Here is a 19,080-nt window from a genome sequence, read left to right on the forward strand (position 1 = left end):
ATAAAAGACAATAAAGTATAGAGGTCAGCAGTGCTTCGCTTTAGGAAATACTATCATTATGATTTAAACATCAGACATAAGTTAACTCAAAATCAATATTTGAAGCTTGTACTGTATTTAAATTACAGTGCTGAAAAGTACATTAAAAATTTAATGGTAAAAAAAGCCTGACACCTCTTATGAAACCAAAAAGGGATTCAGGAAATAAACAATGTATACCTTCCAAATACGTTTTTTTAAAAATTTCAGCTGTGCCCTTTGGGTACATTCCATGATGCAGTAGATTACTAAAGAATATGGTTCTCATTTCCCATTTGTAAGAAAACTGATATAAAATTCAGCAGCCCTGATTAGCACAGCAACTTGAATGAGAATGTGCTTTCCCTTCTACATCAATCCAGCAATTCCAGTGTGACTCAGCAGGGCTGGCCCTACCATTAGACAGAGTAAGGCAGCTGCCTCAGGTGGCAGATGCTGCTGGGCAGGAAGTGGTGGCGAGATGTTGGATGATAGGAGTCTGTGCCAGATGGCTGCCCTGCACCTCCTAAGCGAGCCTGCTGGCCTCAGGTGTCATAAAGAATACTGCCCTGTGGTCTAATTGGCTTCTATATATGGAACTGGTGTCTTGTCCTTTGCCTCAGACAGCCCTGGGAATCAAGAGTACAAGGAAGCAGGTGCAGGGTAACATCCAATGCAAGCTATAATATATTATAATGCTTTCCCATGCCAGCTTTTGTCCGAAATGATATCTCCCCCCAGTCCTTTTTTTTATTAAGGAAAAAAGGTGCTGGTACTCACCAGGAAATTGTTACAGTAAGTGCCACACTTTTTTAATGGGAGGGGGTTGCCAGTACTGTGTACCCTTAAGTACCCCTGGGGGAAAAGCACTGTATCTCCCCCAAAGTGGGTCACAAATGATAAAATAAAATAGATTCCTTTTTTCTGATATTAATGTTACAATTAATACACAGGTGTGAGAGATACAACAAAGTTAGGACTGCAAATCAAGTATTCTGTAGGTTTCCTTAGAGTGTCATGAAGTGTCACCAGGCTTAGGATTTGAGTGGCTGGCTGAGACAAACAAGGGGTGGGGGGTAGAAGATGGTAGTGTTGGTTCAAGGGGAAAGGGGCATATAGAAAAAAGAATTCCCTGTATGCAGAGTTCCAATTTCCGAGCTTCGGTGAAATAACCCTAGCAGAAATTTTAAATCACAAAACATGCAGCAAAGTAAAGTGTGGAAATATAGGTTGTTAGACGTTTCAAATGTGCCCTTGTGGGTTCCAAAACTTTTCCATACAGCATTCAGAAAAAGTTGCACAGGCAGTTAAACTTGGCTTCAAATATCTAAATAACTGTCTTGTGGAAGATGGAGCGAGCTTGTGTTCTCTTGTTCTGGAGGAAAGGCTCCAAACCAATGGCTGCAAGTTACAAGAAAAGAGATTCCGACGAAACATCAGGAATAACTGTGGCAGTGAGAGCTGTTCAACAATGGAATGGACTCTCTCAGAATGTGGTGGACTCTCCTTCCTTGGAGGTTTTTAAGCAGAGGCTGGATGGCCATCTATCATGAATGCTTTAGTTGAGATTCCTGCATTGAAAGGATTGGACTAGATGACCCTTGAGGTCCCTTCCAACTCCACAATTCTATGACTCCTTCATGTGTTAATTAGACTTAAGCATGTTGGTGATATGAGGTTGGTTATCCCACAGGTTGGGAGTGGCTGAAATCAGGGAACAGTTTGTAGTTCCCCTTCCCAGGATATAGCTGTCCCAGCTGGTGAAACAGGACTCTCATCTCCCCTCTTGCCTTCCAGTGAAAGGAGCAGAGTAATGGAATATGGGGAGGGTATCAGCCAACTGCTAGGGATGGAGAAACTAGAGTAAGAATGGGACACAGTGCCATGCCCATCACTGGCAGCAGAGGCATCTTCTCGAATGCCACAAGCACCTGCACACTCAACAGTCTCATAAGGCATGAGGAGGAGGAGGAGGGGAGGAGGAGGAGGAGTTTGGATTTGATATTCTGCTTTATCACTACCCTAAGGAGTCTCAAAGCGGCTAACAATCTCCTTTTCCCTTCCTCCCCAACAAACACTGTGATGGCCTGGGAATTCGATTCAGAGGCTGAACTGGAGGAATCTCAGCCTGCACAGGAGTCCCCACCTCCAGGGCCGGCTGAACTGGGTCAGGGCCTTGATTCTGAAGCGCCTGCACCTGTGCCGGATCCTCAGGAGCAGGCACCAGGTGAATCCACTCTGGCTCCGGAGGTGGTTGAGGACTCAGTGCCTACAGGTGAGTCTCCCCCTGGGTCAGTAACCCTTCAGCCTCTCCTGAACTGCAGAGGCTCAGGGCAGAGAGGCGGAGGGAACTGGTTTCTCCCAGGAGGAGTGCTCGCCTTAAGGCCAGGAGAGGTGGGTCACCTGGGGGCCGGGACTGCCCCTGGCCTCAGAGAAGATAGAGGCCAGTCAGCCTGGTCCCAGGTTGCGGGAACAACGTCGTTGAAGAGCTGTTTCGGCCAGCATCCAGTCCTGTTCCCCCAGAGTTACTGTCCTTGTCCGGCTTCTCGCTGTGGACCCCGCTTCACCCGAGGAGGACTGTCTGCCGACCCTCGACTCAGGTCCTGGACCTCGCCCCACGGTAACCTCCCCCCTGGACCAGCACAAACACTCTGTGAGGTGAGTGAGGCTGAGAGACTTCAGAGAAGTGTGACTAGCCCAAGGTCACCCAGCAGCTGCATGTGGAGGAGTGGGGCCATGAACCCGGTTCACCAGATTACAAGTCCACCGCTCTTAACCACTACACCATGCTGACTCTCTTGCAAGTAAGCTAGCCTTGCCCTGTCTTTAAAAGCTCGATGGGTTGTTGTGCCAACTTGTTGGGACAACTCCATTGTTTCCTTGCAGTTCTTTTCTCCTTGCCCCGATCTTGAACTCCTTAAACTTGGGCTGCTGCTTTTAGCCTGGCTAGCATCACTCCTCCTGTCATCTGGTCTCAGCACAGCAGCTATGAGCAATAGCAACTTTCAAGTAAGAAACTCTTTTGGCATGGTCTGGATGGGAGCCAAAACAGAGAGTTTGGGAGCACAAGGAACACATGAAATGGGAGTAACAGCCTTGAATCTTCTAGTAAGCCCTTCTTGTGCTCCCTTGCAGTCACCTCTGTTCTCTGTGTGCATGCAAGGCTGCTTCTCTTTCTGGATCTGTTATGTTGGTTTTTGTGGGGGGAAATTCCTCGATTTCCTGGATGGTTTTAGAATGTGTTTGGTAGCTACTCACTTTCCTGAATGGATAATTTTGGTGGTGCAAACATAAAGTCTTCATGCTGTTCATGAAGTAGTAGTTACACCTTCTGCAGTTGCCAGGTTTGAAATTATAAGTGAGCAAACATATCAGTATGGTGCCTAAATGAACCAGGCCTGCTTGGATTGTTCAGTAATCTTTGAAGATGAACTGAGGCAGCAATCTGTACCTCCACCTGCTGGGGAGTTTCAGAATTGTTAATAGGACTTAAATAACACTTCAGGCTATGTTTATGTTTGTTTAAGGAATATGCCATGGGAAAGGCAAAATAAGTGATCCCTGCCATTGTTCAGGATTTTGAGCTACACTTTGCAGGGTCTGTTAAAATATATCCACATATTTGACTTCAGCCACCCCCATGGATACTGCTCAGTAACTGGGTATAGGCAAAACTATCATTTTCTGTGTCTCTCAGATTCTCTTTTTTCCAGTCTTAAATGCGGTTCTCACACGAACAGTGATTTTTTACAGTCCTCGTCACCATTTCTTCAAATATACACATTTTTGTATGTAAATTTGCCCAATATACATATATTTTTGCAAGGCCATTTCCCCTGATTAATGCATTTATGTATGTTAACTTCACCAATATATGCATTTTTAAGCACACTTTACCCTCACTAATGCATTGCCCCAATTGTTTCAATGATCTGGGCACAGTCCCTTGAAATATAGTCATGATTCTCACACCAAAATGAGTGGGACAGAAATTACTTCTGACTAAATCCCATTCCATTGCTTTTGCTAGATTGCACCTTAATGTTATTTCATCTGTTATTTCCGTTCATCAAAACCTATACTATTATATTTTTGTTGGACTATAAATTCAAAAGCCCCCACTTCTAAACCTCCCCTAGGAAGCAATTTCTAGTGCTGTGTTTTCTTGACCATGTGCTTCAAATATTGACCTTTACTGGCCAGATGACTCATCATCCTTAGATTAGTAGCCTCAATGTTATAAAGGAATGGTGCTCTTTTCTTACTTTTCCTTTTTTTTAACCAAAAGATTCTTTGCTGTTGTAAGGATAAAAACTTTCTAACATAAAGCATCATTTATCAGCTTTTGATATCTCAACAGTAGGTTAGAGAACGACAAGTGCCACAGGGTGGAAAAGGATACAACATATTAAAAGTACTGTTGGTCATAGACATCTCCATGCCAAGACAAAGGGGTAGTGGGTTCTTATCTGAAAGATGTTGTTTGCAGATTATGCAGCCTTGACAGTACATTCTGAGGAAGCTCTACAGAGATTCATCAACTGTTTTGCCCAAGCCTGCATGGAATCCGGCCTCATCAGCCTGATGCAGACCAACATCCTGGGTCAGAGCATCACCAACACATCAGCACTGGTGACCACACTCTTGAAGTGGTACACAATTTTGTCTACCTGGGCTCCACCATAACCAGCAACCTTTCCATCAATGCTGAGCTGGACAAGCGTATTGGCAAGGCAGCTACGGCAATGGCTCACCTCTCCAAAAGGGTATGGGAGAATGTGATGCTGAAGTCCAATACCAAGGTAACGTTCTACCAGGCTTTCATGCTGAGCACACTGCTTTATGGAAGTGAGTCATAGGCAACTGACACCCACTAGGATGTCCTCTCCCAAGTCCACATTTCTAGCATCTTCCCATTCCTGTCTGGGCGATGTCTATGCTGTTTTGGTCGTGTACATACAACAGAAGATTGCAGGATCCCCAGGGATGTGCTCTACAGGGAGCTGGCTTCAGGCACCAGGCCCATTGGCAGACCACGTCTGTGTTATAAAGATGTCTGCAAACGTTGCATGAAGGCTGGCAACATCAACCCTGTTGTGTGAGGATCCCTTGGAGTCAACTGCAGCATATGCGTATAGAAAACAATCCAGCCCAAAATAACACCCAAAGATGTAAACAATAAACAATTTTAAATTATTTCCTTTCTTTAAAAAGTAAGCACATCATACATACACACACACACACACACACACACACACACAGACAGAGAGAGATTTTATAGGCAACCATTCTAAACAAATGGCATCCACGGCAGGACAAAACAGATGTCACTATCAGAATTGCACTCGAGCGCTACCATATTCCCACAAATACAGTCTATTTTATCCATAGCCACTGCATAAAATAGGAGCCTTGGATGAAGGGCCCAACCACTCAACACTGGTGCAAACATCAACAGATCTGTTGTATTGCTGGTGTCCACAGCAAGCCCACACAGGGATAGCGTTCTATGGAGAAGATAAAAGCAAAATAATCAGTGGGTTCAATTGGACTTCTTCCGTAGTATTTCAATGCACTGCTTGGAAGAAATGCAAAAATGAATGAATGAATGGAGCCCTAAAACAAATAAAGGATCTACTGCAGTGGCATATGCTGGGTTCACATGTATCACAAATGCAATTCACAGGAAAACATACATTTATGATCTTTGGCTCATCAACATACCGTAACGCAGACCTTCTTTCAATAATCACTTTATTTCTGACAAATGTTTATATTTTCTATTTACTATCAGTCCCCCCCCCTCAAGCGAACATACATTTAACATACAATGAAGACGCTCAAGGCAACATTACCAAAATTGTAGCCATGGGATGTTCAGAGGAGAAAAAGGAAAACATCTTGATGCACAGGTCCTGCTGTGCATAACAGCAATCACATTCCTTCATAATCACTGATTGATGGGATTTAGCAGATAAGCAGTGGAATCTGAAGAGTAACAAATAACAAATTCTATACATAAAAAGTGCAGTGTTTTATTGCCTATTGTGCAGAAGCTATCTGTTTATGATTTGTGTTGTTGCTGCTTTTTGCCATCTCCTGTTTAAATAATAAATAGAAGAGAAACTTCATTGTACAGCAAAAAGTTATTTTAAGAAATCCTGCCTTTCAGTTTGCTTAATCTATTAAGACAAGCTGATGCCATCAAGATCTTGGCGTATTGTCACAGGTTTTAATAAGAACTCATTCCTTACTATTCATCACTATTTTAACCTCTCCATTCATCTACTTTGAGGTTAGAATGCTCCCAAAGTTACTTCGGAAAAGCTGCAGAGAGATAGCAGCTTTACATAGATTGATGGCTTGGCAGCCTAACAACCAAATTGCTCTCATTGGCAATGGAAGAAACAGACTGAGGAGATGTTAGGCATATATATTGCACACACCTTGGTCCATTGTGTGTCTGTGTGTATGAATACATGTTCTACAATTTGACATTATAATGTAGAAGGAACGTATTTGCTAAAGGAACACAGTTGGGGGGTGTCATCCTCACTTAAATGACCAGCAGCAAGATTATGTCATTCATTTTATGAAAACACTTGCATCTGCATAGGACGTAGAATCCATGTCATAATAATCTTCCAGTTTCCAATGCAACGTTTCAAAGGTGGGTCGTTCTTTGGGCTCAACATTCCAGCATTGCAGCATGATGTTATACAGCTCTTGGGGACAGTTTTCTGGTTGAGGGATTCTGTACCCTTGATCCAGTTTCTGGAGTACTTGAACGCCTGTCAAACCTAAAACAGAATGGTTTTCAATAATAAATGATGATGATGATGATGAAACTAAAGCATGTATAAAGTGATAGTTCATACAGAGAATTCTCTGTGGTGATTCTACAAGCATCATCAATCTATAATGCATTCTCTTATAGGAGCCTCCACTTAATTCTTTTTAATCTCTGTGTGAACCTAGAATCAGCATCTTTAACTCCCTTCTTTCCTTCCTAGCACATTAGCCTAGGTGCACAGCCAGTTGTCTAAGAAATCACAGAAAACTGAATTGGTTCCAGCTAAGCAAAATCATGGAAGACTGGATCCTTCAGTTCAGTGGGGCTGGGGACCAGAAAGACCCACCAAGGGTCTTTGCAATTACTGCTTTTGAACAGAGCACTCACCTGAATAAGGCATCTTTCCGTATGTGGTTATTTCAAACAGGAGTATTCCAAATGACCAGACATCAGATTTGATGCTAAACTTATTGGAGCGGATTGCTTCAGGAGCAGTCCATTTCACAGGCAGTTTTGTTTCATGTTTGGCTTCGTACACATTTTCATTTCCTAGCTATCATATGCAAACAACAACAACAACAATTTCAGAATATAAACAGTGAATTTATAGGATTAGATGGTTTCAACAGCTGCCTGTGTAGCAGGTAGGTACTTTCAGGGGGGGGGGATGTTTGGTTCTATATACATTTTGTTTTGCATAGAACACAAGGGAGCTTGAAATTTGAAATGGATTCAAACACATCCTTCAATTTCCTAATGAAAAGACACCCTTCAATTTCCCTATGCCTTTTTGTGATGACTAAAAACTACAATTGAAGCACTTTCCCTCAAAGAAATCACCACTGCTGGTGTTAAGGTTGCGTAAGTCACAATATATTCTCACCCCCACATAACGAAAGGAGTAAGACTAACTGTACAGTTCCTCAAAAAAATACACAGGGAAATGGGATGGGATTGGAAGCAATCAAAATGGCACAAGAATGTGGGAAAAGGAATACTGGGGCAAAAATTGCAGTATTTAGCAGCCATACAGTGGTTTCAGTTCTAGGAACAGCCAAAAAAAATGGAGGGATTAAAATATGCATGGATGGAGCTGTGCCCATCAAATGAGAGATGGAAAAGATCTTCAAGATAGAAAACAGGAATGAATGGAAGGATGGAGAATCTGGAAAACTGGTATACATGCTATAGGGGGACTAGGCCCATGACTGGCACTACTTGAGGTAAGTGAGGATGGTCACGGTGACAGTAAAAGCTTTTTTGGTCTTGGCTGCAATTTATATTTTTAAAAAACCTGTTGCTTGGGTTCTAAGAAAACACTTTGAATGGGGGGGGAGTAGCCAGCTGTAAGCAGGGGGAGGGGATGGATAACATTATTTTCATGAACTTCAATAATAATAATAATAATAATAATAAATAATAATAATAATAATAATAATATTTTATTTATACCCCACCCATGTAGCTAGGTTTCCTCAGACACACTTGGGAAGTTAACCTATCTTAGGATTCAAGCTGAAACAACAGACTTACATGGACACCATGATCCCCCCCATCCCTTCCAGCTACCTGCGCACTTTCCAAACCAATTCCAGAAGGTGATGGGGAGTCCCCACTGTGGAACCATGCATACAGAGTGCTGGATACAACCCAATAAATAGCATTTTCCTTCTTTTAAAAAGCTGTTGTCTCCTTTTTAGGGCTCCATGGAGAGTACAGGTTATAAACCTCATATTAATTATCACAAAATTGTTCATTCATTGTTAACCACAATGTCAAAAATCAATGGGATTTTAAAGATGTGCCTTGCCAGCCAGAGCTAGGGAGACAGAATTTTTCATTCATTCATTCATTCCTTGGCCTTGTTTTGCCAAGCATACATGCAATATTGAAACGCCCGTCATTAATTGGGGCCTACCACTGAGAATCCTGAATTTGGCAATGACAGCAGCACAAGCCTCCCACTGGCACCAGAGGCACAGGACTCATGTCTGGCCTTCCGTGAGAAGACAAGGCGACAGCGAGAGCTAATGCATTCAGGAACCTTTGTTTTGTGATTAATTGCTGGCACCCAAGGGCCATTGACTTTGATAATCATCACTTAAACAGTTCCAGGACTAAAAATACGGACTGTGAGAGATTTAAATTAATATATTGGTTCAGAGTGGCACCGATTAATTTAGGCAAAGTAAGCTGACAGGCATCGGAGAATAAATGGAAAATTGTTTACTTGTAATTGAGGTTTTCAGGGGTTAGTCTCTTTCCTTCCTGAGACCTGTTTTCTAAGACTTTTATTGCTTGAGAGTTGGGAAAGATTTAAATTAATATATTGGTTCAGAGTGGCACCAATTAATTTAGGCAAAGCAAGCTGACAGGCATTGGAGAATAAATGGAGAATTGTTTACTTGTAATTGAGGTTTTCAGAGGTTAGTCTGTTTCCTTCCTGAGACCCATTTTCTAAGACTTTTATTGCTTGAGAGTTGGGAGAACATTAGGATGCTTCTCAATTTTTAAATGAAGACTGCAGGTGCTGCTGCAAACAGCATGTCTTTATTTCATTTTCTTGATCTCCAGGACCAATTTTTTTAAAAAACACAGAGCAAAGGAAGAGTATACTTATCCCCAGATTTTAAAAAAGAAAAGAACTCCCATGTTACTGTTATTATCATTTCATTCACAGGCTACTCTTCATTAAAATAAAAAAAATCACAGAGTGATTCACAAGTAATAATATAAGATATACAGTGACAAAGAAATAATATAAAACAACAACACCCCCCAAAAAAACTATCACTTAAACACAAAACAACATTAAGATAATACATTCAAATAGACCGTTCAACAAATCAGGGGTTCTCAAAGACCTAGTTCAAATTAACAGCATCATGACTAACCATGGAGCAGGATAAAGAAGTGTGACTGAAGTAAATTGTGAAATTGTACTACAGTGGTGCCTCGCAAGACGAAATTAATTCGTTCCACGAGTTTTGTCGTCTTGCGATTTTTTCGTCTTGCGAAGCACGGTGTCGGGAAAGTTTTGGAAAAGCTTCAAAAATCACCAAAGTCTTTAAAAACCTCAAAAAAGGCTACCACACCGCGTTCTATGAGTTGCTCCTCGAAGTCAAGTCGCAACTGTATTAACGGTGTTAAGAAAAAGGAAACAAACTTGCAAGACGTTTCTGTCTTGCGAAGCAAGCCCATAGGGAAAATCGTCTTGCGAAGCAGCTCAAAAAACAAAAAACCCTTTCGTCTAGCGAGTTTTTTGTCTTGCGAGGCATTCGTCTTGCGAGGTACCACTGTACAGCCTACCTTGAAAACTCGTGCAAGTCCAAAATCTGCCACTTTGTAAACATTGTGATCACCGACAAGGACATTTCTGGCTGCCAAGTCACGGTGAATGTAGTTCTGAGATTCAAGATAAGCCATTCCTGAGGCAACCTGAGCAGCCATGTCCACCTGTTGTGGCAAACGGATCCTGGTTCCTGCATCATCTGTGAATAAATTGTAAGCTGATTATACATGCACATATGTATATACATGTTATGTATATACAAGGCCTGAGACAGCTAGTCAGCAGGGACGGCAATGTGATTTTGGAAAACAAAGTCAAGGATTGTATTAGTGCTACTTTGGAAAGCTTTTCAACACTTTCCCCCATTATCCATCAAATATAGAGAAAAGATTTGCATTGTAAAATTAGCACAGGAGAGAGAAGACGACAGTGAAATTCTCATGGATGTGATGCTGGGTTTTTATTGTATTTACTCTACTTTTGTTCTACTTTTCTATTGCAATTACAATGCAGCATATACAGTATAATATTGGCTATACAAAATGCAAAATTTCATATGGAATATAATAACATCAGGAGCAAGTATATTCCACCTGCTGTTCCTCATGCTATCCTCAATGAAACATAGGCTCCAGGACTCTGACTCAGATCCCCCCAGATACTATCCTTCCCCTGGTATGTGCCCAAAGGCAGCCACTCAAGGCCCTAGTCCCACACATTTAGAGTCTCCCTTGCCACATCTGTCAAACAAAGAAAAAAAATCATTCCCTAGAATGCCAATTTTCTATCATTTCTCTCTGGCAGGCACAAGTAGCGCACTGCAAGACCAAATGAGGAAACTGACAATCTTAACATCGCTTGTGGAAACCACAAGCCTTGTCCCAATGAAATAAATAACACTTGCTTGTGAATAAGCATGGATAGGACTGTGCTGCTCAACAACTGTTAAGATTTATCTTCTAGTCTAGATGAAACATTACAAACACCGTATTATGTAAGGCAAGGTCTCCATAGCGAACAGAAACCTGCATAGGCTCTCCTTGACAACCATTACCTAATTGAGAGTATTTGTCCTATTGTAACAAGAATCTGAAATATCTATCACTGTGTCTTTCTAATGGCAATTTTATTTCACCTTGAAATGCAACTTACTCTTTGCTATACATTCTGCACACTGCAGAAGCAACTTTTCCTCTGTAGCTTTTCCATCAATAACTGTTTGCACATCCACAAAGTAGTGATGTTTCATGTATTTACTTTCGGCCCAGCCTACAGATCTCATGAGAAAATTGTCTGCTTCATAGTATTGCTTATGTGATTTAAAGGTTTGGGCTTTAAGGATGTGCACGCACTGCTGCGGCATTACTCGTCTCTGAGCATGAAAGTTAGTTTTCCCTGAAAGTCATACAACGGGATGGCAATTTAGCAGGGCTGCATTTTACTTCCGTTACCACATGGATCCACATGTGGAGACTTACGGTAAATGAAAAGTTCATCTTCGTGAGAAAATACATTGTCTGGAAATTCTTGAGTTTCTTCAGTATACGTAAAGGTAAAGGGACCCCTGACCATTAGGTCCAGTCATGACCGACTCTGGGGTTGCGGCGCTCATCTCGCTTTATTGGCCAAGGGAGCCGGTGTACAGCTTCCAGGTCATGTGGCCAGCATGAACTGCTAGGTTGGCAGGAGCTGGGACCGAGCAACGGGAGCTCACCCCATCGTGGGGATTTGAACCGCCAACCTTCTGATCGGTAAGTTCTAGGCTCTGTGGTTTAACCCACAGCGCCACCCGCGTCCCTTCTTCAGTATACATGGGACAAAATTGTAATGGGGGCAATGGAATATAATTGCCCCACAGATTCAAAAAGTGTCACCTGGTTCAAGTTGGTCCCGGAAATTTCGGTCTGGTTTGAAATGCTGCAAGCCCCATTCCCACTTGCTAGCTTCCCTCTCTGGCTAGTTATGTCCACATCCCCAAGCAACTCCCCCCATTACTTGCATTTAAGAAGGGATAAGGAATAACCAGAACTTACTTCACAAAGAAAAGGACTCGGCGTACATGAAGCTATGCTTCTGGCCATTTGCAGAAGTATAATTTCTTGCCAAGCATTATAGTACAGTACCTGAATCAGAACTAGGTCCCAAGGAGCATAAAATGTGAAGTTTTTTTATCTGCTTCTCAGCTCAGTTCAGAAGGCACAGAAAGCTGCAGATGCTACTAGCATGTCTAGGAGCATCATTACTAGTTAAGGACAGGTCCCCCAAGGCCTCTCCTTTGTCCTTGTGGCTACCCCTGAATTTTAGAGAACCAGGCTTCTAAAATGGTTGCAGGGCCTCCATAAACTCAGAAGGCTTTCCACTTTGCACAGTCACCCTCCACGTGTCGGAGGACAATGGAAACAATTGTTTTTTTTGGGGGGGGGGATTGAGCTTGCACACCCCATGCATTTTCTCTACACATGAACTTTAAGTCCTAAAAGGCAATGTTTTATAGAGACTACTATTATGTCTAATCCAAATTCTGAAAGAACAGCGTCAGAACTGCTCCTGAGCACATCTATTCACGGGCTATTTGTCTTTGTTTTTATCTTTTGTTTGTACAATGACTCTCCTGTAATTTTCAAGGCAACCACACGTCTCTTATGAAGACAACACACCTCTCTGACAGGACAGACAAGCGTAGAAGACCTTGATATCTAAAATATGAGCTGACAAGGCCCAAGCATACTTAAAAGTTACATGCTTTGATTTGGAAGCCTTCATATCTAATCACAGGTGTGGAGGGGGTAGTTATGCTATCTCGGTGACAAGGAAAGAACACACCGTAATACAGATACTTTCACAGCACTGTTTGACAAACAGTTCAAACAATATGACTCACAAGGGTGCACCATCCAAAACCTTTTAAACACAGCATGAAGAAAAGGCTTCACTCTCATCACCTCTTTCCATGTGATGACTCTTTCCATGTGATGAAAACAACTTTTTCCACAAATGCACGTTCAAGTGATAGGCCGAAGTATTGTGCAAACAGTGATGTGAGAACTGGACTCAAGACCAGGAAGATCTGGATTCAAATCCCTGCTTAATTCTTAGAATTTCTTCATCTAAACTACCTTAGGGGTGTTGTGGGGATAGAATATATATAAACAGAAATACAGAAATGTGGATAAGAAATAAAATGAAAAGTCCAAATCGGTCATTACACTTGCCTTTGAAAACTACCCCACAGATCATTTCCTGTTAATCTATTTTAAATCTGCTACATGTTAAGGAAAAGTAGTCAATTAATCAGTACTTAAACCTGCATGCGGGGATGCGGGTGGCGCTGTAGGTTAAACCACAGAGCCTAGGTCTTGCCAATCAGAAGGTCGGCGGTACGAATCCCCGCGACGGGGTGAGCTCCCGTTGCTCGGTCCCTGCTCCTGCCAACCTAGCAGTTCAGAAGCACATCAAAGTGCAAGTAGATAAATAGGTACCGCTCTGGCGGGAAGGTAAACAGCGTTTCTGTGCGCTGCTCTGGTTCACCAGAAGCGGCTTAGTCAAGCTGGCCACATGACCCGGAAGCTGTACACCGGCTCCCTCGGCAAATAAAGCGAGATGAGCGCCACAACCCCAGAGTCGGTCACGACTGGACCTAATGGTCAGGGGTCCCTTTACCTTTACCTTAAACCTGCATGCATTTTACAGACCATCTGTGATGGGATAACCATGTACCGGAAAGAAAAAGCAAACAAGGTGCAATATCATCCTCACAACGCATTCCAGCAATCTCAGTGAAGTTATGCTGCTTGCAAAAGAAATAAGAGCAGTTCTTGCTTGCAAAGGTAAGTTTTGGGGCTGTAGAGCTCCAGCGCCATTCAGCACTGTAGTTTGGGCTCACGTCTGCAGGCTCCTGAACCTAATGCAATATTCAAAATCCACCCCTGTATTTGTAAGCTACACTCCTCAGATGCAGGGATTAAGTAAGACTCAAGCAGCTTGGGTTCAAAGGGCAGTGCTGATGGCCAAGGGATGGATCTTGCGAAAATGGAACAAGACCAGCTACAGATCACTTGTCTATTCTTGTAAAGAAGCTGGTAAAATGCGGTCTTGACTATGCTGCCACTCAGTGGATTTGTAACTGGCTGACTGACCGAACCCAAAGGGTGCTCATCAATGGTTCCTCTTCATCCTGGAGAAGAGTGACTAGTGGGGTGCCACAGGGTTCTGTCTTGGGCCCGGTCTTATTCAACATCTTTATCAACGACTTGGATGATGGACTCAAGGGCATCCTGATCAAATTTGCAGATGACACCAAACTGGGGGGGTGCCTAACACCCCAGAGGACAGGATCACACTTCAAAATGACCTTGACAGATTAGAGAACTGGGCCAAAACAAACAAGATGAATTTTAACAGGGAGAAATGTAAAGTATTGCACTTGGGCAAAAAAAAATGAGAGGCACAAATACAAGATGGGGGACACCTGGCTTGAGAGCAGTACATGTGAAAAGGATCTAGGATCTAGGTTGACCACAAACTTGACATGAGCCAACAGTGTGACGCGGCAGCTAAAAAAGCCAATGCAATTCTGGGCTGCATCAATAGGAGTATAGCATCTAGATCAAGGGAAGTAATAGTGCCACTGTATTCTGCTCTGGTCAGACCTCACCTGGAGTACTGTGTCCAGTTCCGGGCACCACAGTTCAAGAAGGACACTGACAAACTGGAACGTGTCCAGAGGAGGGCAACCAAAATGGTCAAAGGCCTGGAAACGATGCCTTATGAGGAACGGCTAAGGGAGCTGGGCATGTTTAGCCTGGAGAAGAGGAGGTTAAGGGGTGATATGATAGCCATGTTCAAATATATAAAAGGATGTCACATAGAGGAGGGAGAAAGGTTGTTTTCTGCTGCTCCAGAGAAGCGGACACGGAGCAATGGATCCAAACTACAAGAAAGAAGATTCCACCTAAACATTAGGAAGAACTTCCTGACAGTAAGAGCTGTTCGACAGTGGAATTTGCTGCCAAGGAGTGTGGTGGAGTCTCCTTCTTTGGAGGTCTTTAAGCAGAGGCTTGACAACCATATGTCAGGAGTGCTCTGATGGTGTTTCCTGCTTGGCAGGGGGTTGGACTCGATGGCCCTTGTGGTCTCTTCCAACTCTATGATTCTATGATTCTATGACCCCTGCAGCCAATGAAAGAGTGACCCAAATGAAAGCAGAACATCGGGAGAAGCTTGGAGGTTTTTGACAGGGTTCTTTGGTGATTGAGAAGGAATGTGGAACATCTGTTTACCTGGCAGCAGCTAATGAAGAATTTTGACAACAGACCCCGTGTGTGTGTGTGTGTGTGTGTGTGTGTGTAAAGGGACCCCTGACCATTAGGTCCAGTCGTGACCAACTCTGGGGTTGCAGCGCTCATCTCGCTTTATTGGCCGAGGGAGCCGGCGTACAGCTTCCAGGTCATGTGGCAGCATGACTAAGCCGCTTCTCTTTTCTGTTCTCTCTTTCACTCTTCTCTTTTAACACTATTTGGTTTTTAAAAATATTTTTTCGTTTAACATCTCAAAATAAACATTTACATAGTACCATATATTCCATGACTTCTCTTCTTCCCCTTCCCTGGTTCATTTTGTTTACCTATTATGCCTGCATATTTTACAATGTCCATTTTTGTCAGTTTTCCAATTTTACATCACTCAATTAGTTATTAAACTGTTGAATCTATCTAAATGCTACCAGCGTTTTCAAATGTGTAGTTATTTTCCATACATTCAGCAAAAAAATTCCATTCCTCTTTAAATAGATATTTTTCTTGCTCTCTTTGTCTTAGTTAAACCTGCTAGTTCTGCATATTCTATTGGCTTAAGTTGCCAGCGTTACTCGGGACCTCTCTCACTTTCCATTTTTGGGCTAACAGAATGCAAACCACCATTGTTGCGTACATATATAGGGTTCTCTAACACTTGGCAACTTCTGACTGCACCGTTCCTAACAAAAATGCTTCCGGTCTTTTTGGGAAGGTTGTTTTAAACATTTTTTCATCTCATTATAAATCATTTCCCAGTATCAATAATAATAATAATAATAATAATAATAATAATAATAATAATAATAATTTATACCCCGCCCATCTGGCTGGGTTTCCCCAGCCACTCTGGGCGGCTTCCAACAAAATATTAAAATACAATAGTCCTTCAGATATTAAAAGCTTCCTAAACAGGGCTAGAAGACACCTTTAGATGTCTTCTAAAAGTCTGGTAGTTGTTTTTCCTTTGACATCTGGTAGGAGGGTGTTCCACAGGGCGGGGGCCACCATCAAGATTGCCCTCTGCCCAGTTTCCTGTAACCTCACTTCTGGCAGTGAGGGAACCGCCAGAAGGCCCTCGGAGCTGGACCTCAGTGTCCGGGCTGAACGATGGGGTGGAGACGCTCCTTCAGGTATACTGGACCGAGGCCGTAATCTTTTCACATGCCCAACACATATGAAAAAACATTCCCACCAAAAAGGGATGGATGGGTAAGAGAAAGGGATAATTTGATTTATTCCAAATGTTTTGGAATAAAAGTTCTTTTATTGTTTCAAATGTAAGAACTGTGAAGAAAAAATAAATAAATTTAAAAATGTAAATCGTCTATCTAAACATAGAAAAAGACCACCTGGCCATTTTGTGGCTTCCCCACCAATCTCTACAGCCAGTCAGAGTTTATTGAGCTGCTCATCTCTTTTCCGTCTCTTTTTTATTAGCGCATTTGCTATACTACAAGCAGTACACAGTATTGCTAAATGAAATGTTTCCTACTCACTCTGGAGGTATTCTAGCAGACTTCCATGTCTCATCAGTTCTGTAATAATATAAATTGGATCCTCTAAAGTGCAAACAGCATAGAGCTGTATGAGCTTTGGGTGTCTCAGATTCTTCATTATCTGTGCTTCCCTGAGGAAGTCTTTTGGATCCATTGAACCTGAAATGAGAACAGCAACAAAAGAAAATTAGCCCCTGTTATTAAGGGCCATCCTTGTCTGCCCCGCAGTCTTGTGTAAATGACGAGCGCTGCTGCCTTTCGCTTTGCAAAGTATGATGTACATCAGTGCAAATTCAAGTAAGGAATTCATGCAAGTGAAATGACAAAGGAGAACACAGGTTTTGTAATTTTCCCTGGCTTTAATACAAAAATAATAACTCTAATAACAGTAGATAGCGGGTTATTTTGCCCATCATAAAGGCTATTGGTCATTTTATGACTGAAATGGTAGTCACAATGTTTTATTGGTTTAACTGCTGCTCCCGGATACTAGAAATGTAACCATGATTAGAAACAGTGCAATAATTTCCAACATCTTAAGTTCCCTGCATCAGATCAATCCCTCTAGGTACAAACCCAAGCAATAATGATTCGCCTCTTCCAAGCTACATTGTTGAAGCTCATTATACCTTGGAATAGAGCATGTTTATTACTTAGAATTATTGACCTTATCAGCAAAGGGGCAAAACACAAGGTTCTGATGCACCTATCATGCAGTAAACTTGCCAGACGGAGTTAAGACTTGAAAAGGACTTATAAAAGTAGTGCCGCTATAGAAGGGAAAATGCAATACTATACTAAACTCAATGCTGGCAGTCAATAGAAAATAAAAGTGCCAGTTTGCCTTCATGCAAATTTATGGTGCAACCACACTCAGAAAACTGTACACTTCTTGTCCCCACCCCTCAAAAAGAACATTGAATAGCAGAAAAAGGCAACCAAAATGATCAGGGGGCTAGAAAAATGCCATTATCGGAAAAGGTTGTAACATTTGGGGCTTTACAGCTCAGTAGGAAAAGGTGATTAAGGGAGGGGACAAGATGGAGGTATATAAAATGATGGGAAAGTGTGGAGAAGGTTGGTAGGGAAAAGTTGTTTCCTCCCTTCTGCATCATACTATAACTTGGGATCAACCAATAAAAGTGAACAGAGATTCAGCACAGACAAAAGGAATTAGTTCTTCACGCAGCACAGTTAATTAAACCGGGAAATTTGCTACACAATGCAGTGAGCACCAATTACTTGGACAGCTTTAAAGGGGGATTCAATAGATACAGATATTCATGGCAACTAGTTGTGATGGCACCATTGGCTCCAGTGTCAGAGGCAGTCTAAATACCAGTTAATGGGTAACACAAGAAGGAGAGTGTTGTTCTGGTCATGTCTCTAGCTAAATATCCATCGGACAGTCAGTATGGAATGCAGCCTACTCTCACAAGGCATGATTTTGTCTGAAACCCACCCACCTCTTTCTTACAAGAGCTTCTGGAAAATTAAAGGGCTTCTGGAAAATATTCAACAGCAATTGCATCCAGCAGCAGAGCTGGTGCCAACGTACATATAAATAGCTGTTACAACATGATGGGTGAACCTGTCTTACAAATGCATCTGGCAGCATTTTTTTGGGGGGGGTATAAAAACCCAACATGGATGTATTAATAAAATATCTTAATGCTTCATGGGACTGCATTGCTTTTATGAAGATTGCTGCCAGTTTAATTAGGAATCTTGTGCCTCTCTCTGTGAGGTTAATTGAAGCCCTTTCTAAAATGTAGAGGCTGCAGACTAATCATTTAGACTTTTAATCCAGCATTTGCAGGATCAAAGATCAATTTTTAACCAATCTTGGGTAGGGAGGATGGTTTGGAGTAAATGCAGTTTTATCTTATGAAACTCTTTAATTGTACAACATTGCAACCATCAGTGTTCCTAGAAATAATTTCCCTATGCGATCTTTTATTAAATGCATAAATTGTTTCCTCTCCTACTTCACAATAAATATTTTATTATTACACTTGTATAATAGACCAACACTGTGTACAATAAAGGCCATATATTTCAACAAGTCTTTGACGGGTGCCTTTCCAATCATCTGCCAACATGAAAATAAATTTAAAAAAATATTTATGATAAGTTGTAAATAAAGTGCTCTAAGTGCTTTAAAGACATGAATTAAAACAAATAGAT

The 19,080-nt window shown here is 42.0% G+C and overlaps 1 protein-coding gene across 1 annotated transcript in view; it reads right to left on the reverse strand.

Moving 5' to 3' along the window:
* Nucleotides 1-5,755: 5,755 nt before the first annotated feature.
* The window catches only part of FRK (fyn related Src family tyrosine kinase), a 39,913-nt gene continuing 26,588 nt past the window's right edge, over nucleotides 5,756-19,080 (reverse strand). Inside the window, exons 5-8 of the mRNA XM_081000405.1 lie at nucleotides 16,894-17,052; nucleotides 10,121-10,302; nucleotides 7,199-7,364; nucleotides 5,756-6,818 (exon numbers count right to left, since the gene is read on the reverse strand). Coding sequence (XP_080856531.1) covers nucleotides 6,604-6,818; nucleotides 7,199-7,364; nucleotides 10,121-10,302; nucleotides 16,894-17,052 — 722 coding nt within the window. The 3' untranslated portion in view covers nucleotides 5,756-6,603. The remainder of the gene's footprint in view (nucleotides 6,819-7,198; nucleotides 7,365-10,120; nucleotides 10,303-16,893; nucleotides 17,053-19,080) is intronic.

This window comes from Podarcis pityusensis (genome assembly GCF_964106645.2).
Source record: "Podarcis pityusensis genome assembly, chromosome: 3".
Classification (NCBI taxonomy): domain Eukaryota; kingdom Metazoa; phylum Chordata; class Lepidosauria; order Squamata; family Lacertidae; genus Podarcis; species Podarcis pityusensis.